At 37.7% G+C, this 26,219-nt stretch overlaps 1 protein-coding gene across 1 annotated transcript; it reads right to left on the bottom strand.

Annotated features, from left to right (window-relative positions):
• Positions 1-252: 252 nt before the first annotated feature.
• On the bottom strand, positions 253-4,808 carry LOC145028484 (beta-fructofuranosidase, soluble isoenzyme I-like). The gene is made up of 7 exons (XM_078977176.1): positions 4,355-4,808; positions 4,182-4,190; positions 1,588-2,444; positions 1,252-1,413; positions 918-1,153; positions 751-838; positions 253-551 (listed from the first exon to the last, which is right to left on the bottom strand). The coding sequence occupies exons 1-7, from the start codon at positions 4,746-4,748 to the stop codon at positions 348-350; spliced, it is 1,950 nt and encodes a 649-aa protein (XP_078833302.1). The 5' UTR covers positions 4,749-4,808; the 3' UTR covers positions 253-347.
• Between the last annotated feature and the right edge of the window lie 21,411 nt (positions 4,809-26,219).

The following is a 26,219-nucleotide window of genomic DNA, read 5'->3' as shown; positions in this document are numbered from 1 at the left end:
TGATATCATAAAGTTTTTCTTTTAGTAATATTTAAGATATTCTACTACATACATAATTTTCTGATGGATTTTTTATTTTAGTTAACAAGAATTGATAAAGAAATATCAAAATGATGATAAATTATATAAATGAAATTTACAAAAATTTATTGATAAATGTGGATTACATCTCATATATATATATATATATATATATATATATATATATATATATATATATATATATATATATATATATATATATATATATATATATATATATATATATATATACCCCCAGATTTAGAATAATAATGATGGAATAAGATATATTGACTATATATATAGTCGTATGCTCGATCGTCGTTTTAATGTTGGCGCCCAAGGGGGAAATAATCGATCTGGGCTGAGTTCATTTTCCATACATTTACGTTTGCCGTTACACTTATTCCTGTAGCATTATTGAAAAGGAAGACCTTTGCTGCGCTGTAAATTGCCATTGTTGGATATACCCTTGCGGTTATAACCGTCCTTCCACCTTGAGCAAAACTTTCCACTATGGAATGATCAACCTTAAAAACATTTTTATAAATCAATTTTTAGTTTATTTCAATATATAATCATAATCGTAGTCTCAAGCCACTTTATTTGATTTTGTTATTGTTATCCGGAATATATGAAATTCAAAATATCTTATAAATGCAGGATTATTTATTTATATACCATTTGGTAAATTTAATTTTTCAAACGAAGAAAAAGAGTGTTGCATACCAATAATCTCATGCTAAAATTTTCACCATGTAGAACAGGAACACTGCTCCCATAGATTATTTTTGTGACATCCGCAGCCGTTGATGATCTACACACATTTTCATTGTTAATTTAACAGCTCCATATAATCAATTTATAATATTTGAGATAATAAATTAAAACCTTACTTGGACTCATCGGCACAAAAATAAGTAGTAGCAACCCCATCAGCACCTTTAGCAATATAAAAATAGACAGGAGTTTGCTCAGTGAGTGATTCATCTGCAACAACTATCAATCCAAAAGGTCCAAAAACTCCTCTAGCGGCGGAACCACCACTTGTGGTGCAATTGTAACCCACATCCGCCTCCATTGCCGCCTCTACCGCTGTCTTATCGATATCAAACGTTGCTAATATGTCTAACTGTAATAAAATAATAATAATAATAACAGATTAAAAATTATATTCAATGATCAATATAATATGTTATGATATCGCTAGATGCACACCGAAGTAAATACCTGTGTAGCTAAGCCTACTTCAAGTGGCACAAGAGATCCCGGTTTAAGCAAAACTTTTCGAAATTTCGTATTTTTGGCTCTCAACTTCTCAACCTCTTTAACTGGCCATTGAAGTATATTCGTCCCGGTCTTTTTGTCAAACACCACTTCTCTTGGAATGGTCTATCATTCATATTTCATAAAACCCTTTAATTAATAACAACAATAATAATAAGAGTTATCTTTAATATTATACTTTGGACCCTTCTAACATTTTCACATTTACTTTTCACACCCTAGCCTCTTTACTATTTATATTTACTTGCTAAGGAAAAATCTTGTAATTATTGGTTTTACCTGAACGGAGGCCCATCCCTTCAAAATATCGGCAGCTTCACTATCGGTTTCACCAGTCCAACCCCATAGAATTCTTCTTTGAGTACTTTGGTCATAAAAAGTCTTTGATGCATAATATTTTCCATAATCAAGTCGTAGCCCTATACCCACATCTAAATCATAATTATCAGGTGTCCATTTGTCACTAATCGAGTCATACGTCCCAAGTGCATAATAATCATGTTTATTATCATCTAAACTTGATTTCAACACATGCTTAATACCCTTTCCGTTGAACGATGTATCCAACCCGTTTGACTCTGTTGTTGACACCGGATAAAAGTCAACACACTCCCACATACCCGTACCCGGAACTGCATGCATCACATCATCCAACAACTCAAAGCTCGTGAAATCTGTTGTTTCATAAACAAGTGTAATACCCGTCTTGTTAACCTTCGATCCTAACCCGACCCGCCATTTTCCATTTGGGTTGAACCAAGCGGTAGTTGGATCCCTAAAATCCTTAGCGCCAATGCCGGGTGGTGGTAGCAAAACTGGATTACCCGGGTACTTGACCCAATCTAGGAGGAGGGGATCGGATAGGTTGGCGGGGTATGCTAAGTTTTGCACCTGCACTTCCTGATCGGTGTCCCCAGTGTACAACATAACGATCTTACCATCATTAAGGAGTGTAGCAGATCCTGTCCAGACACCATTGATATCGTACCAGTGATCAGGAACCATAGCAAACGGGAGATGTTGCCAATTGATCAGATCCTTTGATATTGCATGTCCCCATGTGATGTTTCCCCATACTGCTGCATCCGGGTTGTATTGATAGAACAAATGGTACCATCCCATGTGATACAATGGACCTGCGATACACGGTATAATTAATCGATATGTTACATAGGACGCAAGTAAATAAAATTGTGTATCTATCTAGTCTTTGCAATTTGATAATTAAAATATAAATAAACGTGTGACGGTGGAAAGCTAGTTAACGTGTACGGCAGTTAACTATTAAAACGCCTACAAAAGAATAGAAAACACGTAATTCACGAGATCCCAAATTTTGGGCATGCCACGTGTGATGAGATGATAGGATGTTAAACGCACATCAGTAACACATGAAACATGATTCACGATGTAAGAGTTCATCCAACTATCCACGTCAGCTAGATTTAAATCCATGTGGTGGGTTTCATTTATTGTACCACTTATTAAACATGTATATACATAGCACGAAATATGATTGGCGTCTTTTCATACACCTTTTTGCTAAAATAGAATGCTTCAAATAAATAAAATAAAATAAAATACTTATACAGTACGAGTTATCCCCCAAAATAAAGAGATTTTGTATGCTAAATGCAATTTTTTTTTTTTTTTTTTTTTTTGATACGTGTAACGTTGCATTATAGCATCGACTGATATAACATTTTTAATATTCTTTATTCTAATGTTAAATATTATTTCAAAGTATATATTTCAAATATTTATTTGACAATCAAATACTTGCTTTTAAAGTACAAATCCAAATCAATGTTTATTGACCTTAGTATGGTTTTATGTACAGTAAATATATATAAACTATTTTTATATATTTGATATCACAATAATATATAGCATTTTATGTACAGAAATATATATTTTAACTATTTTTATATAGCTGATATCATAAAAACATATCAGCTTAATCCTTCGCTTAAAAAGTTTAGATGGACCGAAGGTACGAACCTTGCTTTTCTCTTCATACAATTTCTAAATTTGTTTTCTCTTATTACCAAACCAAGAAAAAAAATGAAATACGGCATTTACTAAAGTTAGCAATTTTGATACGTAATTTTTTATGTTAATGGAAAGTTATCTATATATCTTCCAAGATAAAACACACGTGGTCTATAAATGATTATTTTAGGTATGTAAGTTACCATAATAAGATATTACGGTTTTTAGAAATAACAAAATACATATTGGTTTTTCTTCATTGAGGTAAAGAAGATTACTTAGGTTTCTTATATAGGTCTCACATGTAATCCTCAACCATATATCTATAGCGACATTTATCTTATCGTTTTTAAGACCAGGTTAAGTCTCATATAAATAACTTCCCTCTAATTATATTTCATAATTTTAAAATTTGTTTTGGTTAATAGATTTCAAACGAATTGGTCAGTCGATTTCCAATATATATTATTTGAATTTTCTTTCCAATGAATTTATATTTTTTATACCCATATATATTTTGTAAAATCAAGGATATGTATTACAAGAATATTAAAGATATGTATTTTGAAAAGAAAACAAAATAAACGGTTAATGTTTGTAACTTGGATAAGCAAGGTTGATTGCTATTAATCTTACGTTTCCATAAATATTGGCAACTAAAACGTTGACCTTGTAATTAAAAATTGGCAACTAATTTAATGTCTTAATTTTTCTCTACTGATCAATCATATCCTAAATCCGTTGAAGATTCTCTGTTCTTAAACAATAGAATTTATTATCAACTGGAGAAAAGAAACTCATAAATATATACAAACAACAATCTCCTAAAGATCGATTAAATAATTATTAAAAAATGAGAATGAGAAAGAGGGAGAGCATACCGTTGGGATCTACAGAAGATATATATCAACCAGCAAGAATTCAACGACCCGAAAGCATCAATGTAGTTCAAGAAATTAATATTTGGATCAGTGAAAATAGAAAAATTATAATAACAATGAAATGAAATGAATAATGAATTAACTACGTTGAGTTATGTATTACAAAGAGTTACCATTCATCCAGTTTTTCGGAGGTTGAAAATGGAAGCCTGTTCTTTGCCAAGACAACATGGCATTGGTCCAAGGGTATATGTCGTCAGCGCCGGGAGATGACAGCTGGAAATTACTCTTCTCCGACACCCCTTGAGACACTCCTCTTGAAATGGGTTTAAAAGCCTCTTTCGCCGGAGCTCTGTCGCCTGTTTCATCGTCGACGGTATGAGGTTGACTATGTCGGTTGAGGATGAGAGCTATTAAAGACGAAAATATTAACATGGAGAGAAAGATCGAGGACAAGAGGGTGAAGGGTCGTCGTCGTTGAGATATCGACGGTGGGTGGTGGTGGTGGTCGGAATCCGGCAAAAGAGAATACGAGGTGGATGTGGCATGTTCGAGATCAGCAGCCATTGTTTTGTGGTAGTTGAGAGAAAATTGGAGGAATGTTGGTGAAGGAGGGAGATGAGTTTAGAGTTCTTATACAAGAGACGGATAATTTCTAGAATTTTGATGAAATGTGGGCCCGGGTATGGGTTACCGTGGGTCAAGCCCAGCTCTTTTGACATTCAAATAATTTGATCGGGTTGTAAAAATATTTATTAAAATCAAGGTTTAAGAAAACGAACTTTATTCAAGTTTAATAAAAATGATTGATTTGCAACCCAAATTCTTATATATCAAACACTTACATATTACATGCATCTTGAAAAGTTATTTACTTATATATATTTCAAACTTGATAAAATTTGACTTGGACTAGTTTGAGTTCGAATAACTTTGATAAACTTTCAACTCTTATGTTCTAAGTTTTGTATGAATCTTTTATATTAGTTCAAGTTAAATAAATTAGATGCAGTAACAGAGCTAGAAATTTTATGGAAGAGAAGCTAAATTTAAAATATATTTTTGTTCAATTTTTGCTGCACCACATTTTTTTTAATGTATTTAATATTTATACTAAAATCCTTAAGAAACTTTGCGGAATGCGACCATAGATGTTAACCCCTTTCGTGACTCCATCATTAATGGTTACATGCCAAAACGTACGTACGTGTATAATACATTTTAATGAAATTATTTTATTCAAGATCGACTACTTTCAACCTTATTATGAAAGGGATCATAAAAAAATAATACATGTTTATTTCACAAGTTTAGATAAAAATTTAAAAAAACTAAACTTTATTTACATGAAAACATAAATTAGTTTGGAATTAAATTGAATTTTAAGCATTTTAAGGTGGAAATTCTATTAACAACAACGAGCTAGATAATATAAAAACGTTACAATGAAGAAATAACCATGATATGATTTCTAAACATCCAACCCGGTTTATGTTCAACTTTGCACATCTATTAAACAATCAATAGTAAGATTGCGACACAATCTAGTTGGTGATTTTATATCATTAAGATTATTTATGTGTAATGGGGTTAATTTTTTGATCAATATCATTTTGACAATCACTGAACAAAGTAATATGGTGTGGAATGCACATTTGTTTAAATTTGTCATTATTGAAAGTATACTGCTATTTAGGGGCGATACCCTAAATCGACGAGGATTCGGGGGCAGCGCCCGTGGGAGCGGGATCCAAGGGGCGGCAGGCTTGGCGGGGTCCAAGGGAAATGCCTTAGAAATCCTTATTATCTGTAAATACACCCGGTTTTGTGATCCTTTTTCAGACCCGATTTTTAAGTTAGTTTATGACCGTTTTGGAGAGTTTTTGTACAGAAAACTGGCATTTGGCAGTTTTAAGATGGGATGTTTTTCCTGTTATATGATCAATTTCAAAATCATTTTCGGTACAAATCTTCATAACATCTTCTCATTATCCATTCTAGAAAATAGAGAGTTTTATCCGATTAGAGATTTTCGAGTGTATCCTCGAAATGCTTTAATTTAAAAGTGTTTCATAACTCTTATTGATCCAAACAATTCTACACACCGATTTTCTAACAGTCTTATCAAACATGACATATTGTCTTAGTATTTGCATTCAAATAGTCACACTTTGCCACATTAAGGCATTGGTGATCAACTCAAGTTTATACATTTTTTAACTGTGCAAAAGAAAAAAGAATATTAGTATTCAACCAACCATGAATTTGTCTCCAAATGAAAGAAGCTATGAACTCATAATAAACATAAGCTCATTTATCTAGATATGTATGTCACAAATAGGAGAAAAAAAAAAGAAACTTTACAACTATGACACTCTTATTCAAATTGTGTCTTATAGGCACTCAATCCAATGACCGTCTCCACCAACATATTGACTTTAAGAGTATGTGGTATGGGTCATGTTATAAGGCATTATGGTTGAGGTTTCAAACTATAACAGCATCATAAGAGCATACCCCCCCCCCCCCCCCAATTGGTGTTTATAGTGCATCTCATGACCATTATAACATTTTGGAACGTGAGGATAAACCAATCAAATTCATTCAGCCTTCTTTTTCTTATTATTCTCTTTCTCTCTCTATTTCACAAGGACCTGCAATGGCTTCCAAGTTGTTAAGCAACCAATTGAGAACTCTTATAACTCATATGAAAAAGCCAACTTTAACTGGAATGGACACAGAAATAGGAATATGTCAACACGATAGGTTATAAACCTCAAATCATGTGCTAGTGATAAACTACAAGTTTTATTCTTGACTAAACTATTTCAAGATCTTTTAGACTCCCACTGTTCTCTTGACATATAAGGCTCTCTTGCCAAGACCCATTCTTTGACAAACAAATATTCAATTGATAGTGTGGATTCTGATCAAGACAAACACTTCACACAATTGGCCTAAGTTGGTCTCTGTTTTATCCAAAACATCGTAACTTACCAATTTCAAATGTACAAGAGTATGACACATTTTACTCTTATATTTGACAAGTGTTAATAAACATTCTTTAAGATGTGTCACTCAAATTACAATCTTGGAGTATGACTCTAGGACTTGTTTTGGAACGAAGCATGACTCATCTTCTTGATTTAACCATTTCAACAATTCACGATTCCTCTTCTTCGCCATAGGAATTCACTAAGATGTCCTTAGAGGACCAATTGTGATATAGTTTCTTAATAATTAAGATGATCACAAAACATTATACTAAAGTACTCTCCCATCTTTTCAGACTTGAGAAACTTTTATCTTTCTGCCTAATTTGATTCTTCCCATTCGTTCTGCCATACATCGAAACTTTTCCAATGTTTAAGAATTATACTTAAACTTGTAAGTATAACCATATTTACTAAGCTTTAGTAAATCATGACGAATAGTCTTATTGAGCTTTTGTGGTGGACTTGACCAGTACACAAGAATGTGTACTCGATCCCTTTAGTCCTTCACTTAACTCACATATACATGTGAACAAGGAATTAGACTTAATTTTCGAAAGATAAAAATTATCATTCATCATACTATACAACTTGCATGATTCCAAGTTTCGGTCCAATTGAGAACTTGGGTGATGAGAATCTTTTCTTAGTTGGTAAATTTAGACACTACCACAAATGAAAAAATCAAATTCACATTTTCATTATTGCTAGAAACATACAAATATCAATTTTCAATAAAGGCCATTGCAAGGAGATATAAACTAAAATAAAATCAAAACTGTATTCATTTATAAAATGCAGAAAAACTTTTTCCTAACAATGTAGCTTAAATGAAAACTATGCTATTACATATTTTCTAGCACTCTATCACAATTCCTTAAGTAGTAGCTCAAGAATCCGATCTTTGAACCATGCGATTGAAATCCATCTTCGCGATCAGATTCAACATACACTTCGTTTAAGTTTCCTTCCATTTGCTTGATCCTGCCATACATCAAAATGTATTAAGAATCTCCAAATCATAACTTAATTGATTTAGATAGTGGACTTACCTGAAGCAGAATCAAACTTTTTGACTAGACCTTCTCTTAGATCTTTCAGGTAGTTAGGGCAACTTCACAACCAATGCCCCTTCATTTGGCAATAGAACCATATGGACCCTTTGGGAATGGTACACGGGACTATCTCAGCCTTGCCTTTTCTTTACCATTTGGTCAACCGAGTTGACAATGGTCGATCCCTTTTCGTTGGGAAGAGAAAGCTTTTTTGGATATCCAATGTTACCAATTGTCAATATCCATGGTAGTTTGGATATCCAATGTTACCAATTGTCAATTTTGCTTTAACAGAACTCCAAATCATTGTTAATTTAGCAGCACCAAGCAAATAGATAAGATCATTAAGGGTCATGTCATAGTCTGTTACATAGTAGTCCCAAAGAAACTCACTATGTGACTTAGAAAGTGATTGAACAACCAACTTTCTCAAGACTTTGACACCCAACTCTCCTGGCTTGTCAATATGTGACTTCATCTCCAAGATGTGAGCACAGATAGACATTGCTTGCCAATAGAGCTTGAGTGACCTTGAACTTGTGGGTTAGAGGGGATAATTGGAGGAAGTGGAGGAAGTGAAGAATGATTTCCTGGACATCATATTCATTAGGAAAGCTTGTTCCAAGAGTTTTGGGAAGATCATAATTATCTGAATTAGACATCTTTTGGGAGATATTCAAGATAGTTGATTTAAAGTCTTTAATATAACAACCAATATGAAATAGTAAGGCTAGGACCCAACACAATATTTTATAACTTGGAAGAGGGATGTCGTAATCCAAGCTATAGAATATTTGAAGGTAGGCGAATGACGATTCACCAATTTCCATCATGAAAAACAAAATAATTTATTAGGTTTTAATTGGATTTGAAACTCCTAGATCTTTTGAGATTCATTGAACTTTTCAATGGCATGTTTCAATCTCAATTGTGCCCTCTCAAGTTTTATGACTGAGATGCCGAGGATTACAAAACAAGGTGTGAATAACCATGCAAATATACTTGATACCCTTAATATTTACCACTCAATCGATGTTCCGGTTAACCACACGTGCTCCACTGATACTATGATAAACATTAAGTTACCCTTTGCCTACCTTGTTAAATCAAGCTAGTGTGCCGGTTAATCACACGCGCTCCACTAACCGACTTAAGCAAAGTGCAAAGTGTAATTTCATGGATTAACAACAAATTCACATTCTCCTGAGTAACTAAGATTGGAAATTCATAATAGCTTAGTTGCTTAGTATTTATCATTAATACTTTTAATGAAGGGAGAATTCTATTGCTTGTCCTACCCGTTCAGCTAACAACCCTCCACCAGTCAACGAAGCAGTGGGTGAGAGTGGACACCCATTAAACTGCCATTTTATAGGCAGTAACCTTATACCTCCCTTACAAACCGGCTTCGTGAATGAGGCCTACTAACGGCAAGACTGACTTTGTTCTTATATATATATATATATATATATATATATATATATATATATATATATATATAACTATTAACTATTAATATTATAATAGTATAGTGGTTGAACTTTAACTTTTAAAATTCTAAGGGCTTAACTTGGAATTAAAGTATTCATGAGTGGAAACTTTACAAATTACAAAACTTGAGGACAAGTTTTGAACAATTCAAAAACTTTTCAATTCCATAACTTATGTGTTTAAAGTAGTTTTAATGAAAAACTCTTCACGTTCCATAACTTGAGGACAATTTATGGAAGACTTAGAAAATTTTAAAAATGAGACTCTCCATTTTTCATAACTTATGGAAATCTTATGAGTTTTTAAGAATCATTAATGTGACTTTTAATATAACTTGAGGACAAGTTACAAAAACACATTTGATGAATAACTTTTAGATCAATTTGGATTGAAAACACATTATCACATAATTTTTCTATTAATCTAAGCAAACTCATAAGAACAAGATAATTCAAATCAAACAATTTTCATGTAATTAGCCTAATCATTAAACTAATAAAAAAACATGAATCTATTGACAATTATCTTTTGAATTGGATTAGAATGGACATTACCACATTAAAAACAGGTTTATAAGTTCAAAAACAGCTTATGGTAATGATTCTAGTCCAATTTCAGCATTAAAAGTGGAAAACATGATGTCAGGGGCTCCTACTCGTCGAGTGTATGAACCTACTCGACGAGTAGGATGATTTTCTTCATGCACTCGGCAAGTCCATCAGTGGACTCGTCGAGTCTGGTGCCCAGATAGCTAGAAAATCGATTTTTTCAGCTTTTTCAACAATTTGCATCAAGTATAATTGAAAGAAAGCCTAGTCTTTGATACCACTGGAGGGTTTTGAGCATTCTAACACTCCTAAGGTGTACATGCAACCCTAAATACCTTGTATCTATGTTTTCTCTACTATACATGCAAATATCAAATTTCAAGGTATTGTTTAAACTAGAATAATATGAAGTACATATAATATAAATTCTAGTAGAATTACATACCTCTTTGTTGTAACTTGATTCCATGGAGCTTAAGAGCCTAATGCCTCAAATGTGGCAACTCAAATGGTTCACACAACATCACCAAAATCTTGGAATAACTTGAGAGAAAAGGTTCCTATGCTCAAATTGGCTAGCCCCCATGTGTACACACACTAGTGCTAATTTCTTGAGCCATGGGGTCCTTATATATTGTGGCTATTAGGGTTACACCATGTAACTCATGTCTTTTCATATTCTTCATGCTCCATGGGTCAAAACCTCCATGGAGTATCCATGGGTTACTCCATGGGTTTAGCCCAAGATGAAGAACTATGGATCATAAGCCCACATATATAAGAATGCATGATTTACACAATCAATCCTCATATATTTAATTAGTCTCCTTTTGATCACAAAATTAATTCCAAATTAATTCTTGATCAATACTAATTAAATAATATGATTTCATATTAATATACTAGAACTTATAATTTATTAACAAATCTTACATATCCTTTTCTCACAAAAGTCTATCCAAATTGTTCTGATGCCATGCAACCCAAATGGACCATGCCAATCGGGTCAAGTACATACCAGTTATAGTTATGGACTTAGACACTAATCCAACAGGACCCTCCGGTCCGATATCAAAATGTACAGAATAATAATATATCATATATCATAAGGAAAAAAAATGCATAATATCACATAACTCAAATAAGACCCTCCGGTCAGTCAGTAGTACCACTCATGTATGTATAGTGAGAAGACTCGCCTCATAAGCCAACAAATAAACCTCGTGCACAAATCACCGGTCTAGCCTCCGCGTAACATATATGATAATTATCCTTAATTCGTAAACGACCCTTAAAAAGCTAGGCTAAACCCTCTATAAACTCACAGAAGGATAAAAGACCATTTTTCCCTTTCATGGTCTCTATACTCCATAATTTGACCAAACCCTAAAAGTCAATAAAATTCAACCTCAGTGTGGATGTTGGGCGTACAACCCCTCTACACTGGGCATACTGCCTCGCCATGCATCAGGAATCCTCGACCCTATGATGCACGTACTAGAATTACGCTCGGCGTACATCCCATACTTGTTCTTCCGACTCTCTTGGTCTTAATCCGTTAAGACCATAACTCTACTCCCAGATCTGGACTCCCTAAAGGCTCATACTCTGTAATGTTCATGACTTTAAGCATTTGCATGGCTGAGAAAGTCCCAAACCCAAAAAATCTCACTCTTTTTTTTCCCAAAAATGCTCATATCTCATGCATGGGGTGGTTTTGACGTCCAAGACTCCATTTTTATGAATCCACTCCATTAAAAACACTCAAAGGGACATATATTAGGCTCTAGAGTTCAACAACTCATCAAGCTTCAAGCTTCGGGACCAAAAACCCTAAAATGGACCATATTATGCACAAAAAAAAGGATAAGAAAGCTTTGAGCTTTATACCTTAAATTGATGCTCCAAGCACAAAAAAAGCTCAGATCCAAAGTCTGGACTCCAAATCTATTCTCTTTAATGCTCCTTCTTCACTCAAAGGATACCACAAGAACGCTAAGAAGCTCACAAATGGACACTCAAGCTTAAGGGACGAAAATTAGGGTTTTGATAGGGTTGAGGTCTTGAAATGGTGGCTAAAAATGAGGCCATCATGTTCCTTAAATAGGGACACATCCCACAACTAGGGTTTTCACTCTGAGCCTAGTACGCCCAGGGTACCCTCTGGTATGCCCAACGTACTAGGTGGCTTTCGCGTCCAAATCACGCACAAGAGTACGCTGAGCGTACACACGTGTACGCCCCGCGTACTCAGCTACCGCCTTTTCTCAAATGAAGGGTCAAACTTGTTAATTTAAATAAAACAAGGGTTTATAAGTTATACCTGGTCTTGGGATATTACAATTCTTCCCTACTAGAACCAAACTTCTCCCTCGAAGTCCTCCACTCCATCAGGAAGGGCTAACACTGGAACTTCATATAATCTTTGGCAAAGAGTCTCAAATGATGCCTGTTGCTCGGGCCCCCAATCAAAAGTAGCACCCTTCCGGGTCAATCTGGTAAGAGGAACAGCAATCTTGGTGAAATCTATGATAAATCTCCGATAATAGCCTACCAAACCCAGAATACTCCTGATCTCGGATGGGAATCTCAGCACCTCCCATCTCATAATTGCCTCAATCTTGGCCGGGTCGACTAATATCCCATTTTGATTAACCATAAATCACACTTGGATAATTTGGCATAAAGCCTCTCAGCCCTCAATACTCCAAGAATATCTCGCCGATGTTCCTCGTGATGCTCTCTAGACCTCGATTACACCAGAATATCGTTGATGAACACGATCACCGATCGATCCAACATGGGCCTGCAAACCCGGTTCATGAGATCCATGAACGCTACCGGTGCGTGGGTAAGCCCGAAAGGCATCACAACAAACTCGTAATGCCCATAACAATTTCTGAAGTTCGTCTTCTTGATATCCTCCTCGCAAAATCTCATATGATGATGTCAAGATCTCAAATCAATCTTGGAGAACCAAGATGCTCCCCGTAACTTATCGAAGAAATTTTCGATCCTCGGTAGCGGATAATGGTTCTTGACCGTCAGCTTGTTAAACTCCTGGTAATCGATACACATCCGATGTTCCCCATGGCGAGCTACTCGGTTTGATGAAACCCTTCCCTAGTAGCTCTTGGAGCTGTGAGGATAACTCCTACATCTATGGTGGCGCAAGGCGATAAGGTGCCTTGGCAATAGGCACTGTACCCGGATCCAAATCGATCCGAAACTCCACCTACCTATCAGGAGGCACACCCGACAACTCCTCGGGAAAAACATCCTGAAACTCGCACACTATCGGAACCTCGGAGATAGAACTTGGCCTCTCTGTAACAACCAGCGTATCCATCACGTACACCAAAAGGCCCATATTGTAACAGCCCGAAATCTCAAGTATTGTTAAAATTACATTTTGGGGTGTTTTAAAGGGGGGACTCGGCGAGTTGGAGCCAGACTCGCCGAGTAGGATCACAGATCGGGTCGCGGGTTCGCGACTGGACTCGACGAGTCCAGATAGGGACTCGGCGAGTCTACGCTGTTTAGCGAAAACCCTAATCGTTCAGGTTTGGGACGTATAAAGGGGATCATTGGCCGTCATTGTTCCCTTTTAGCCGTCTGAGAGGAGCCCTAAACCGATTGTGTGCATCTGGAGCAAGGTTAGAGGCCATGGGTGATTGTGAAGGAGTTGTTGTGCAAGGAAGGGAAGGTTTTAGCTAAAGGAACAGCAAGGGAGTCACATGCTGAAGATTGGGGACACAGAGAATACATTATCCAGGTATGAATTCGGGTATACTCTGCTATGTTGATATATTTAGAGGATTAGGGTTTATGGAACCCTTTTGTGGATAGATTGAGTGTTACCCAGGTCCCCCAAGCGATTGTAACCCTGTGTTGGGACCTTTGGAGGTCCAGATTATTCCATGTCTGGGCATTTCGGGAATTGGTGAAGGTTTTGGATTGAAATCCTTATGCCTTAGGTCAACATGTAAACCATAAGTCTTGGGGTGTAGCATGAGCACCTAAATGAAGACTTTATGTAAAGGACCAGTCGAGGAAGGCCAGACCTATGAATGGTCGGAGCAGTTATGACCTTAGGAAGCAGTTTGAGCGACTGCATGGCATGGACTCTCCGAGTCAGATGAGCAGACTCGGCGAGTAGCTTGAAGAATAACTGGGACTCGCCGAGTTGTTCCTCAGACTCGGCGAGTGGAGTCGGGGTGGCCCCGCGATTCTTCCAGGAGTAACTTGTCGGGTCAAGGAGGATACTCGACGAGTAGAAGGGAAACATTAGAGGACTGGAGAATGACTAGACTCACCGAGTCGCCAGGGTACTCGCCGAGTCCGGTTGAGTTGACCGTGGACTGTTGACCAGAGTTGACCTAGGTGTGATTTCTTAGGGTCAATTGTCTTGAAAGATAAAAGTGTTAATAAGGGACGTACGATATTACAGGGAGTATGTAGCTCGACGGATCGAGTACGAGGGATTTCAGGAGTTGCTAGCTTTCAGTATCCACGAGGTGAGTCTTCTCACTATACTGTACCCGGAAGGGTTTGACTGTGTGACCGGAAGGTTGGATATGATATGTGTTATAAGTGTTATAAATGGAAAGGTAATTGCTATGCGTGCTATGTATGTTTATGGGCCGGAAGGCAATATATTATGGGCCGGAAGGCAATATGTTATGGGCCGGAAGGCAAATATGTTACGGGCCGGAAGGCAAATATGTTACGGGCCGGAAGGCGATTATCTCATGGGCCGGAAGGCATTGTGCAGTGGACCGGAAGGTCAGGGCCTAGAAAGGCGTATGTGCGTAAGGTGTATATTGGGGAACTCACTAAGCTTCGTGCTTACGGTGTTTTATGTTATGTTGTTTCAGGTTCTTTCAGTCACGCGGGATGGCACCGGCTCGATTGTACACACCAAAGAAAGAGTTGTATTTTGGAGGATCCTGGTTTTCTATTCAAGCGAAAATGGAACTATGTTTTGTAATTCAAATATGAATAAGATTTTAAACAAGTGTTTTAATTTTAAATTGATTATTTAAATGAGAATTTTGTCTTGAAAATCACGGTGTTACAAATTGGTATCAGAGCCTTGGTTTGAGGGATTCGGATGCGCCTTCGGGTAAATCTGGACTCAAACTGAGGAAGTAAGAAAAAGTTTTCAAATAAATAGTTTTCTAAAAGTGAATAAGAGTTCAAAGAGAAAGTAAGAAAGAGCAGTGTGTACAATCAGCCAGAGCCAAACGGTGATTTCCCAAAATACCCTTACTTTTGTGTTATGAAATATCTATGATGCACTTTATGAGATATTATTGCATGCTAGAGACAGGCTAGGTATTTCATATCTTAGGACTAGAGTGGCCTGATTTGTGATGCCTTAGCCTAGGGTTTGTTGTTATATGTGCGTTATGCTTTTGAGTGTATGTGATGAGTGAGGGTATCTAGTTAGAACGCACGAGGGGTAGAGCTACAGAGTTCAGTGGTATTTCCAAGGATGAGCCGAGAAGGTGGAGCTATCACAGATAGGGAGTCCTATGTATTCTTCGATGCTCGAATGCTGCTTGCTTTGTGCTTTGTGGAACTCTCGATGATGGGAGTCAGCTACTAAGTGAGTATGACAATATTCAGGAGGTAGATGGCTGGCACCATTTGGAGCTCTTCAGCAGATGATAGCAAAGAAGTGGGAGGACGGCGGAAGGGACTAGGGAGTAAACCTAGCCAGATGAGTGCGCTGGTAGAGTAGAGGATTTCGCTGGGGAGCGAGCACGCGCGATGGGATCAGTGAAAGAGCAGGTCGATCAGCTACTTAGGAACTCTGGGATGGTCCGTGTGGAAAGTATGGGTAGATGTGGCAGGTAGTATGGGCCCGTACTACTGAAAGCAGAGGACCCATATTTGATACAGGGAGCATTCTGAAGGTCCTAAGGAACGGGATGAGAAGTGATGTGATGGTTCGAGTACCATACATCGGAGCGGATTGCGGAGTGATGTTATGGTCCGGGTACCATACATCGGAACAGATTGAGGATAGATGTTGTGGTTCGAGTACCATACATCGAAGCAGATTGAGGAGTGATGTTATGGTTCGGGTACCATACACCGGAGCAGATTGAGAAGGGATGTCATGGGATGAGTACCATGGTTCGTAGTGGATGATGCTTGTGACTATCTTGTTATCAGGTCATGATCGATGAGGTGGAGATCGGACGCTATGGGTTTTAGGCCTGCAGACCATGATTGAGTATGGAGAGGTGTTCCTCGAGGGGAAAGGCGAGTGCCTATCAGAGTATTTTGGTAAGGAGTTAAAGACAGAGGAAAATTTCGGTTGGGTCGAGCAATCAGTCGATAGAGGAGAGGTCACCTTCTAGGTGGGTGGTGCCATTATGTTCGTGTGCAAGACACGAGAGGCCTGATGTTTCAGTTTTGGATTGGGAATACACCCTGCAGGTCGTTATCGATAATGATTTCCCTCAGGGTATCAGGTAGCAAGTGTGCTGCGAGACAGTGACTTATCGTGAGCGGACAGTCAGTTGGGACGGAGGTAGTCGAGAACCACACCACACCTAATTGAGAATAGTAGGTTGTGTTATAGTGGTAGCAGTGGGGAGTTCAGTCGAGTGTTGCAGTGCAGAGAGTTTTCGTCTATGTTGGGAGTGGGTCCCTGTCCTTGGGACAATTCCGGTGTTGGAACATGGGTTGATGAGTTGAGGTAAGAGGAACGATGATTTTGCAGTGCAGTCTATGAGCCAGGGATGTTATGGAACAGTTGAGATGCTTAGTGTTAGATTGGTATGGGATTTGGAACGATTAGAGGCAGTCGTGAGGAGAAGTTCTTGGAGAGTTAAGCAGAGGTTCAGAGTATAGAGGGTTGATTGACTTCCTTAAGGGGGGGAAATTATCGGGCGTTGCGTAGCACTTCCTGGAGCAGGTGCGATTTCGCTGGTGAAAAATAGTCATGGGTTGGTTGTGTGCTAATTGGTGATGGTTCGAACCCTAAGTGGGGGAGAACCGGGTGCAGTGTGTAAGAAAGCAAAGATTTGTCAAGAGTAGTTATAAGTAGAGTATAGAGATATGCTGTAAGAAATCATGAGACCAGAGGTGTCGGTGGTCGAGGAAAAAGGGTCAGAGTGAGTTAATGCGGGAAGTACTTGAGGAGGAGAACGAATGTATCCATGACAGGTGTTTGGTGTTGTTGCAAGTAGACAGAGAATGAATGGGTCGGTATGCGTATCCTTGTTTGGATTTTGAGTGTCGGGACAAAGGGTTTTGGAGAATTATCAGCATATTCCGTAATGTCAGTGTTTTCTTGTATTCCAATCGAGAAATTAGATGCACCGAAGTTGTAAGGTGGAGAAATTATAGATCTAATTATAGGGATCAGAAGAAATGTATTATTGTGTCTATATGATGCTTAGGGCAGGAGATCAGTGGTGGTGGCAGGATCTTGTGATGTTCTGTTGGGGTATTCTGAGATATTCGGGTATGATATCTTTATTTCGGAGTTATTCGTGAATCTTGAACTGAATCGACGTGTGGCATATCAAGTATCTGCGGATCTAGTGGGAGCCTTCGAGTATGGGCATCCAGGGAGATTATTTGGGAGAGTGGATTTTCGTAAGATGGGCGTTTGTAATGATGATTGCCTCCATAGTCTATGATGGATATTCGAGTCGCGGTACTTACAAGACAGAGGGCGTTGTGATACTGCGGGGAGCTGAAGTACTCACTAGATGGCAAGACAATTTCGATGTTGGAATGTTTTCGAACAGTGTATGAGGTGGAAGAGTTGTGAGTTTGGGTAGCCCTGGTATTGAGTCTTTGGAGCTTGGATGTTGAATCGGGGGCAAGACGGGGGTCTCCGTCTCTGTCGGGAGATGCGGGGAAATGCGCAAGGAAGATGCGCAGCAGAAATCAGAGATTAGAGTTGAGACGATCCTCGGTTGGATTGTATTTTTCTCTCATGAGGAAAAGAGGATTTCGTGACTTGCGTGTCACCGGGCCGGGATAGTGGTCACGGGGAGGAAGTTAGTAGGATAATTGGATCACAATATGGGTGACCGTTGGGGGCGCAGCTGTGGAGCCAAAAGCTGATCTGGTACCCAGTCTTGAAGAGGGATATGGGAAAGGAGCTTATCATGATGACATCTGAGGACACTTTAGAGAGGGTGAACGATACGGACGCTCAAAGACATGCTTCGGGCATGTGTATTAGATTTCGGAGGAAGCCGCGGTACGTATTTATCATTGGTTGAGTTGTCCCATATCAACAGCCATCATTAGTGCATTGGATGCCGCCCTTTGAGCTGTTGCATAGGAAGTAATGTTGGACCCTCATTCACTGAGGAAGGGTAATGCATGGACCCGAGAGTCCTTGCGAGCAGATCCAGAGCATGTGATGCATGGAGTAGTGGCAAGGTTGTCAAGCGGATTCCCTAGGTAAGGGAAGAGAAAGGTATGTTGGGACTAGTGCAGCATGTGTATGTGTTTGCAAGAGGAGAACTCGTGAGAATTGCTCTGAGAGTGAGAATGGATCTCGCAGCCGTTTCGAAATGGATAAAGTGGGCTTTGGATCGGGGATCCGGTGATTCATGGTTTCCTAACCCTGATGGACCGAGTGATCATTGAGATTTGGAGCAGAGTTGCATCTTGGGTAATTCTCGGTTACAGGGAGTGGTGGACAGTACAGAGATAGTGCTTCAGTCGACAGAGCAGATTCAGCAGGTTAAACAGGGGTTATTGATCGCCTAGAGCTGACAGAAAAGTTATGCAGACAGACGCCATTTCGAGCATGAGTTTCAGGTCGGTGACTTCGTACTCTTGAAGGCCTCTCCTTGGAAAGGAGTGATTCGATTCAGGAAGAGGGGCAAGTTGGGGCCCCGGTATGTTGGGCCTTTTCGTGAATATGCGAGGGTAGGACGGGTGGCCTACCGTTTGGAGCTGCCAACGGAATTGGGATAGATCCATGACACTTTTCATGTGTCGCAATTGAAGAAGTGTATAGCCGATGAGTCAGTAGTGGTTCCACTAGAGAACAATTAGGTGGATGCGAGCCTGAGTTACACAGAGAGGCCAGTGGCCATCAGGGATCGGAAGATCAAGGTTCTGAGGAGCAAGGAGGTACCTCTGGTATTGGTTCAGTGGCAACCTCGGAGGGGATCGGAAGTGACTGGGGAGCCGGAACGTGAGATGCGGGAGCAGCATCCGAGACTATTTTTAGAGTGAGACTTCGAGGGCGAAGTCTGATTCTAGTGGGGGAGAATTGTAACAACCCGAAATCTCAAGTATTGTTAAAATTACATTTTGGGGTGTTTTAAAGGGGAGACTCGGCGAGTTGGAGCCAGACTCGCCGAGTAGGATCGCAGATCGGGTCGCGGTTTCGCGACTGGACTCATAGAGTCCAGATAGGGACTCGGCGAGTCTGCGCTGTTTAGCGAAAACCCTAACCGTTCAGGTTTGGGACGTATAAAAGGGATCATTGGCCGTCATTGTTCCCTTTTAGCCGTCTGAGAGGAGCCCTAAACCGATTGTGTGCATCTAGAGCAAGGTTAGAGGCCATGGGTGATTGTGAAGGAGTTGTTATGCAAGGAAGGGAAGGTTTTGGCTAAAGGAACAGCAAGGGAGTCACATGCTGAAGATTGGGGACACAGAGAATACATTATCCAGGTATGAATTCGGGTATACTCTGTTATGTTGATATATTTAGAGGATTAGGGTTTATAGAACCCTTTCGTGGATAGATTGAGTGTTACCCAGGTCCCCCAAGCGATTGTAACCCTGTGTTGGGACCTTTGGAGGTCCAGATTATTCCATGTCTGGGCATTTCGGGAATTGGTGAAGGTTTTGGATTGAAATCCTTATGCCTTAGGTCAACATGTAAACCATAAGTCTTGGGGTGTAGCATAAGCACCTAAATGAAGACCTTATGTAAAGGACCAGTCGAGGAAGGCCAGACCTATGAATGGTCGGAGCAGTTATGACCTTAGGAAGCAGTTTGAGCGACTTCATGGCATGGACTCGCCGAGTCAGATGAGCAGACTCGGCGAGTAGCTTGAAGAATAACTGGGACTCGTCGAGTTGTTCCTCAGACTCGGCGAGTGGAGTCGGGGTGGCCCCGCGATTCTTCCAGGAGTAACTCGTCGGGTCAAGGAGGATACTCGACGAGTAGAAGGGAAACATTAGAGGACTGGAGAATGACTAGACTCGCCGAGTCCGGTCGAGTTGACCGTGGACTGTTGACCAGAGTTGACCTAGGTGTGATTTCTTAGGGTCAATTGTCTTGAAAGATAAAAGTGTTAATAAGGGACGTACGATATTACAGGGAGTCTGTAGCTCGGCGGATCGAGTACGAGGGATTTCAGGAGTTGCTAGCTTTCAGTATCCACGAGGTGAGTCTTCTCACTATATTGTACCCGGAAGGGTTTGACTGTGTGACCGGAAGGTCGGATATGATATGTGTTATAAGTGTTATAAATGGAAAGGTAATTGCTATGTGTGCTATGTATGTTTATGGGCCGGAAGGCAATATATTATGGGCCGGAAGGCAATATGTTACGGGCCGGAAGGCAAATATGTTACGGGGCGGAAGGCAAATATGTTACGGGCCGGAAGGCAAATATGTTATGGGCCGGAAGGCGATTATCTCATGGGCCGGAAGACATTGTGCAGTGGACCGGAAGGTCAGGGCCTGGAAAGGCGTATGTGCGTAAGGTGTATATTGGGGAACTCACTAAGCTTCGTGCTTACGGTGTTTTATGTTATGTTGTTTCAGGTTCTTTCAGTCACGCGGGATGGCACCGGCTCGATTGTACACACCAAAGAAAGAGTTGTATTTTGGAGGATCCTGGTTTTCTATTCAAGCGAAAATGGAACTATGTTTTGTAATTCAAATATGAATAAGATTTTAAACAAGTGTTTTAATTTTAAATTGATTATTTAAATGAAAATTTTGTCTTGAAAATCACGGTGTTACACATATAACCCTGTTGTAGACTCTGTCTTGCTCTAGCAGCAGAGTAGAAGGTTGATCCAGATCTGGTACCCTCTCCATACACTGTAAGCACTCCTCCACTAGGGTCTCGTATAGTCACCATTTGATGCTCGCAGTCGATCACAACTCTAAACCGTCTCAAAGAATCCATGCCCACTATGAAACAGAAATCATCCATCGCGATCGGTACTAGGTCTACTAGGAACTCAACAACAAAGATATCCAGTACACATCCCCAGAATACATCAATAGCAAAAACTGCATGCTCGATGGCTATAGAAACCTTCAAAGGTCGACTCAACACCTCACGTCGGATGCTGATGTGACGACTAAAAGCTAAAGATACGATGATCGAATCGCATCAGAGTCAAACAACACCAAAGCAGGCACAAAACTCACAAGAAAAGTAACTATACACAACACAATATAAGCTTAAACTAATCTCAAAACAACATAAAATAAGGATATACGTACCAACAACATCAGGTGTGGTGTGGACCTCCTTTGCTATCAGGTGAAATGCTCTCCCACGACCCCTCAGAGGCTCATCCTTCCCCGACCAGCCATCAGTGACACATAAAGCAGCAGGAGTGGCAGTTTGGGCTGATCCTTGGGTGGGCTGGGGACACTCGGCCTTCCTATGGCCCGTCTGGTTGCAATGAAAGCAAACAAAAAATCCCTTGGGGCAGTCCCTCGCCATATGCCCCTCCTTTCCACATTTGTAGCAAATCCTTGCTCGGCAAGGTCCCTCATAAAGAGCAACTATTGAATTGAGAACACAAAGATAAATATCGTCCACATATATGATATGTGATTAAATGCATATAATCACATGTGATTATATGTATCTAATCACATAGAATTTATGTGGAAAATATTTATTTTAGCATTCTCGATTCAGTCGTTGTTCCTGTGTGCTTAATTACATGAGATTATATGTATCTAATTAGATATGATTTATATGGACAATATCAATTTTCACATTCTTGTTCAATAGTTGTTCTTGTACATTTCGTCACATATGATTTTTGTACACAATATTCATTTTCGCGTTTTTGATTAAATAGTTTTTCTTTTTCCACATTAATCATATGTGATTAATACATACAATCACATATGATTCAATACATAAGAAAAAAATATTCACTCATGAATATTATCAATATAAATCATATGCGGTTTGATACATATAATCACATATGATTAAGTACATGAGTACAACTATTGAATTGAAAAGAAATAATGAATCTTGTCCACATAAATCATATGTGATTAAACACTTATAATCACATGTGATTAAATATATTAGAACAATTATTGAATCGACGCAAGAATAAATATTTTCCATACGAATCATATGTGATTAAATATATATAATTGCATTTGATTAAATACACAAGAACAACTATTGAATCAACACGTGAAAACAAATATTGTCTATGTAAATCATATTTGATTAAATACATATAATCACATTTGATTTAATACACGATGGGTGGTGGTGGGTGGTTGCAAATGGCGGTGATAGTGATGGGTGGTCGCAAGTGGTGACGATAGTGATGGGTTGTAGTTTTGGTGGGTGGTGGAGGTGGGTAATGGTGGCGGGTAGTGCTGGTTGGGTGGTGATGATGGTGGTGGCAGGTGGTGGTTGGTGGTGGTGGTGGTTGTGGTGGATGGTAGTGGTGGCGGGTGTTGGTTGGTGGTGGTGGTAGTGATTGTGGTGGGGTTGGCAGGTGATGGGTAGTGATAGGTGGTAGGTAGTGGTTGGTGGTGGTGGGTAGTGACGGGTGGTGATGGCATGTGGTGGTGATGGGTGGTAGATAGTGGTGGCAGGCGGTGGTGGTGGCAAGTGGTGGTGGTTGGGTAGTGATTGTGGTGGTGGGTGGTGGGTAGTGATGGGTTGTGGGTGGTGTGTAGTGGTTGGTGGTGATGGTGGTGGCGGGTGGTGAGTAGTGATGGCTGGTGGTGGTGGCGAGTAGTGATGGGTGGTGGGTGGTGGTTGGTGGTGTTGGGTAGTGATGGGTATTGGGGATGGTTGGTGGTGATGGTGGTAGTGGGTAGTGATTGGTGGTGGGTGGTAGTGGCGAGTGGTGGTAGTGGGTAGTGATGGGTGGTGACGTCTGGTTGTGATGGCTGGCAGGCGGTGGAGGTGGTGGTGGTGGTAGGTGGTTGTGGTTGCGTGCTGATGGCGGTGGGTGGTGATGGTTGTGGCAGGTGGTGGTGGTTAATGTTGGGCGGTGAGTGGTGTTAGTTAGTAAGTTTTCTTGATTGTTCTCAAATATTCTCGCGATAAAAATGTTCTCGATTGAACGCTCCCATATATATATATATATATATATATATATATATATATATATATATATATATATATATATATATATATATATATATATATATATATTAGGGGTCGCAAATCGAGCCATCGTTTCGTGTTTTTGTCTGACACGACACAACACAATCTCGGGTTTTTTTTAACACGAAAACGAACCGATTAAAAAACGACAAACACGACACGATACGACAAAGATAATATGAAATAACAATTAATGTATTTAATTAATATTTATTCATATATAACACGACAAACACAAAAAACACGGCAAAAAATGTTAAATCGTATCAATTTCGAGTCAAATTTTGAACACGAACAAGACACGACACGACGTCGTGTTTTTTACACTTGACACGAACATGAATTCGAATTTCAATTTCGTCTCAATTTCGTTTCGTGTCGTGTCATCAATTGTCACCCCTAATATATATATATATATATATATATATATATATATATATATATATATATATAGGGTCAAGTTAATTTGAGACCATTCTAATTTTGTAAGACCGTGAGACCAAATCTAAAAATAATTTTAAAATACAAAATAAATGGAAAAATCGAAAAATTCTTTTTTTAAATATTATTTTCGGAACTTTAATTAACTAAAAAAATATAAATAATAAATAATAAAATTAAAAAAATCCCGTTTTTTTTTTTTTTTGAAAAATACGTGAAATATTTTAAATAGAATATTACACTGATATATTCTAAAATATAATTTTAAAATGCAAAATAAATGGAAAAATTTTAAAAATCTTTGTTTAAATATTATTTTCGGAACTTGAATTAACTAAAAAAAATTTTAAAAAAATCCTTTTTTTTTTAAATACGTGAAATATTCTAAATAGAATATTACACTGTGCATATTCTAAAAATAATTTTAAAATGCAAAATAAATGAAAAAAATCAAAAAATTCTTTTTTTAAATATTATTTTCGGAACTTGAATTAACTAAAAAAAAAAAAAAAGGTCTCACGGTCTCACAAAATTAGACCGTCTCACATGAACTAACCCTATATATATATATATATATATATATATATATATATATATATATATATATATATATATATATATATATATATATATATATATATATATATATATATATATATATAGGGTTAGGTTCATTTGAGACCACCTATATTTTGTGAGACCGTGAGACGCATTTTTTTATTTTTTTTATTTTTTTTAGTTAATTCATGTTCCGAAAATAATATTTAAAAAAAGAATTTTTTGATTTTTCCATTTATTTTGCATTTTAAAATTATTTTTAGAATATGTACAGTGTAATATTCTATTTAGAATATTTCACGTATTTTTCAAAAAAAATAGAATTTTTTTTTTATTTTTTTTAATTTTTTTTAGTTAATTCAACTTTCGAAAATAATATTTAAAAAAAGAATTTTTACATTTTTCTATTTTTTTTGCATTTTAAAATTATTTTTTAGAATATGTCAGTGTAATATTCTATTTAGAATATTTCACGTATTTTAAAAAAAAAAACGGAATTTTTTTTATTTTTTTTATGTTTTTTTTAGTTAATTCAAGTTCCGAAAATAATATTTAAAAAAAAATTTGGATTTTTCCATTTATTTTGCATTTTAAAATTATTTTTAGATTTAGTCTGACGGTCTCACAAAATTAGAATGGTTTCAAATGAACCTGAACCTCTATATATATATATATATATATATATATATATATATATATATATATATATATATATATATATATATATATATATATATATATATATATATATATATATTAAGAGCAAAGTGACGGTTCGTAGAGTGGTCCTTAGGGTTTGCAAGGACCGGCGCCATGCCTATTTATGCGTGTACTAGGTTGAATGTTGATGAACACGTTTTTAATCTTCATTTTTGTGACTTTAGATTTCTGTTTCTCTCTCTAACTGCTTTTGATCTTGTTTATAATTCATACTATTTTGTTTCAAAAATATCATATAAAATGTATATTAAATATATAGTGATATCAGATATGTATTGGTTTCCAATATTATATATAATCCATATAATTTTCAAGACACAAACTCTTAACCATTTATATCTTTCAAAATTAGTTTATTAAAGAATCTATTTACCAAAAAAATATTTTATTATTATTTTTTAAGTTATTACAATACTAAATTTTGAATTTGAACATTTGATTTAACTCTAACACTAGTTAAATTTTACGTGATCGTGTAACGTAAATATAAATTAATTTTTGGGAAAATACAAAAAATTTGATTTATTTGTAAATTATAAAATGGGAAATGATTTATTAAGGTAATTAATTGTTGCCCTTGTATTCAATTGGTCACTTTTTTTTTTTTTTTTTTTTTTTTTTTTTTTTTTTTTTTTTTTTGTATCTCTTTTACCATTGAATTTGTTGTATGTGTTTACAGAAACCATTGAAACCGGCTATTGAAGGTTCCCGGCAATTTCTTATCTCCGACGATTCTCTGGTCGTCATCTCTGGCGAGTCTCCGACAAAAATGAGATTTTCGACGGATCCTTAGGTCTCGGTTTGATGACTTATAGCAACAGCAAGCAGCAGGAGGTGGTAATGGTGGTTTACCGGCGGCAAAAAGGAAGTGGCAGGTGGGTTCCAGTGA

This window comes from Lactuca saligna, chromosome 2 (genome assembly GCF_052625555.1).
Source record: "Lactuca saligna cultivar CGN05327 chromosome 2, ASM5262555v1, whole genome shotgun sequence".
Lineage (NCBI taxonomy): Eukaryota > Viridiplantae > Streptophyta > Magnoliopsida > Asterales > Asteraceae > Lactuca > Lactuca saligna.
The sequence above is the reverse complement of the archived record's forward strand: the minus strand, read 5'-3'. Positions and strand labels throughout refer to the sequence as shown.

Excerpts from the sequence above, each read along its gene's own strand:
- LOC145028484 (XM_078977176.1), bottom strand. The coding sequence starts at position 4,748 with ATGGCTGCTGATCTCGAACATGCCACATCCACCTCGTATTCTCTTTTG. Across the intron at positions 1,414-1,587 it reads AGGGATGGGCCTCCGTTCAG|ACCATTCCAAGAGAAGTGGT; the intron begins GTAAAACCAATA and ends TATGAATGATAG. Across the intron at positions 552-750 it reads ATTTTAGCATGAGATTATTG|GTTGATCATTCCATAGTGGA; the intron begins GTATGCAACACT and ends AATGTTTTTAAG.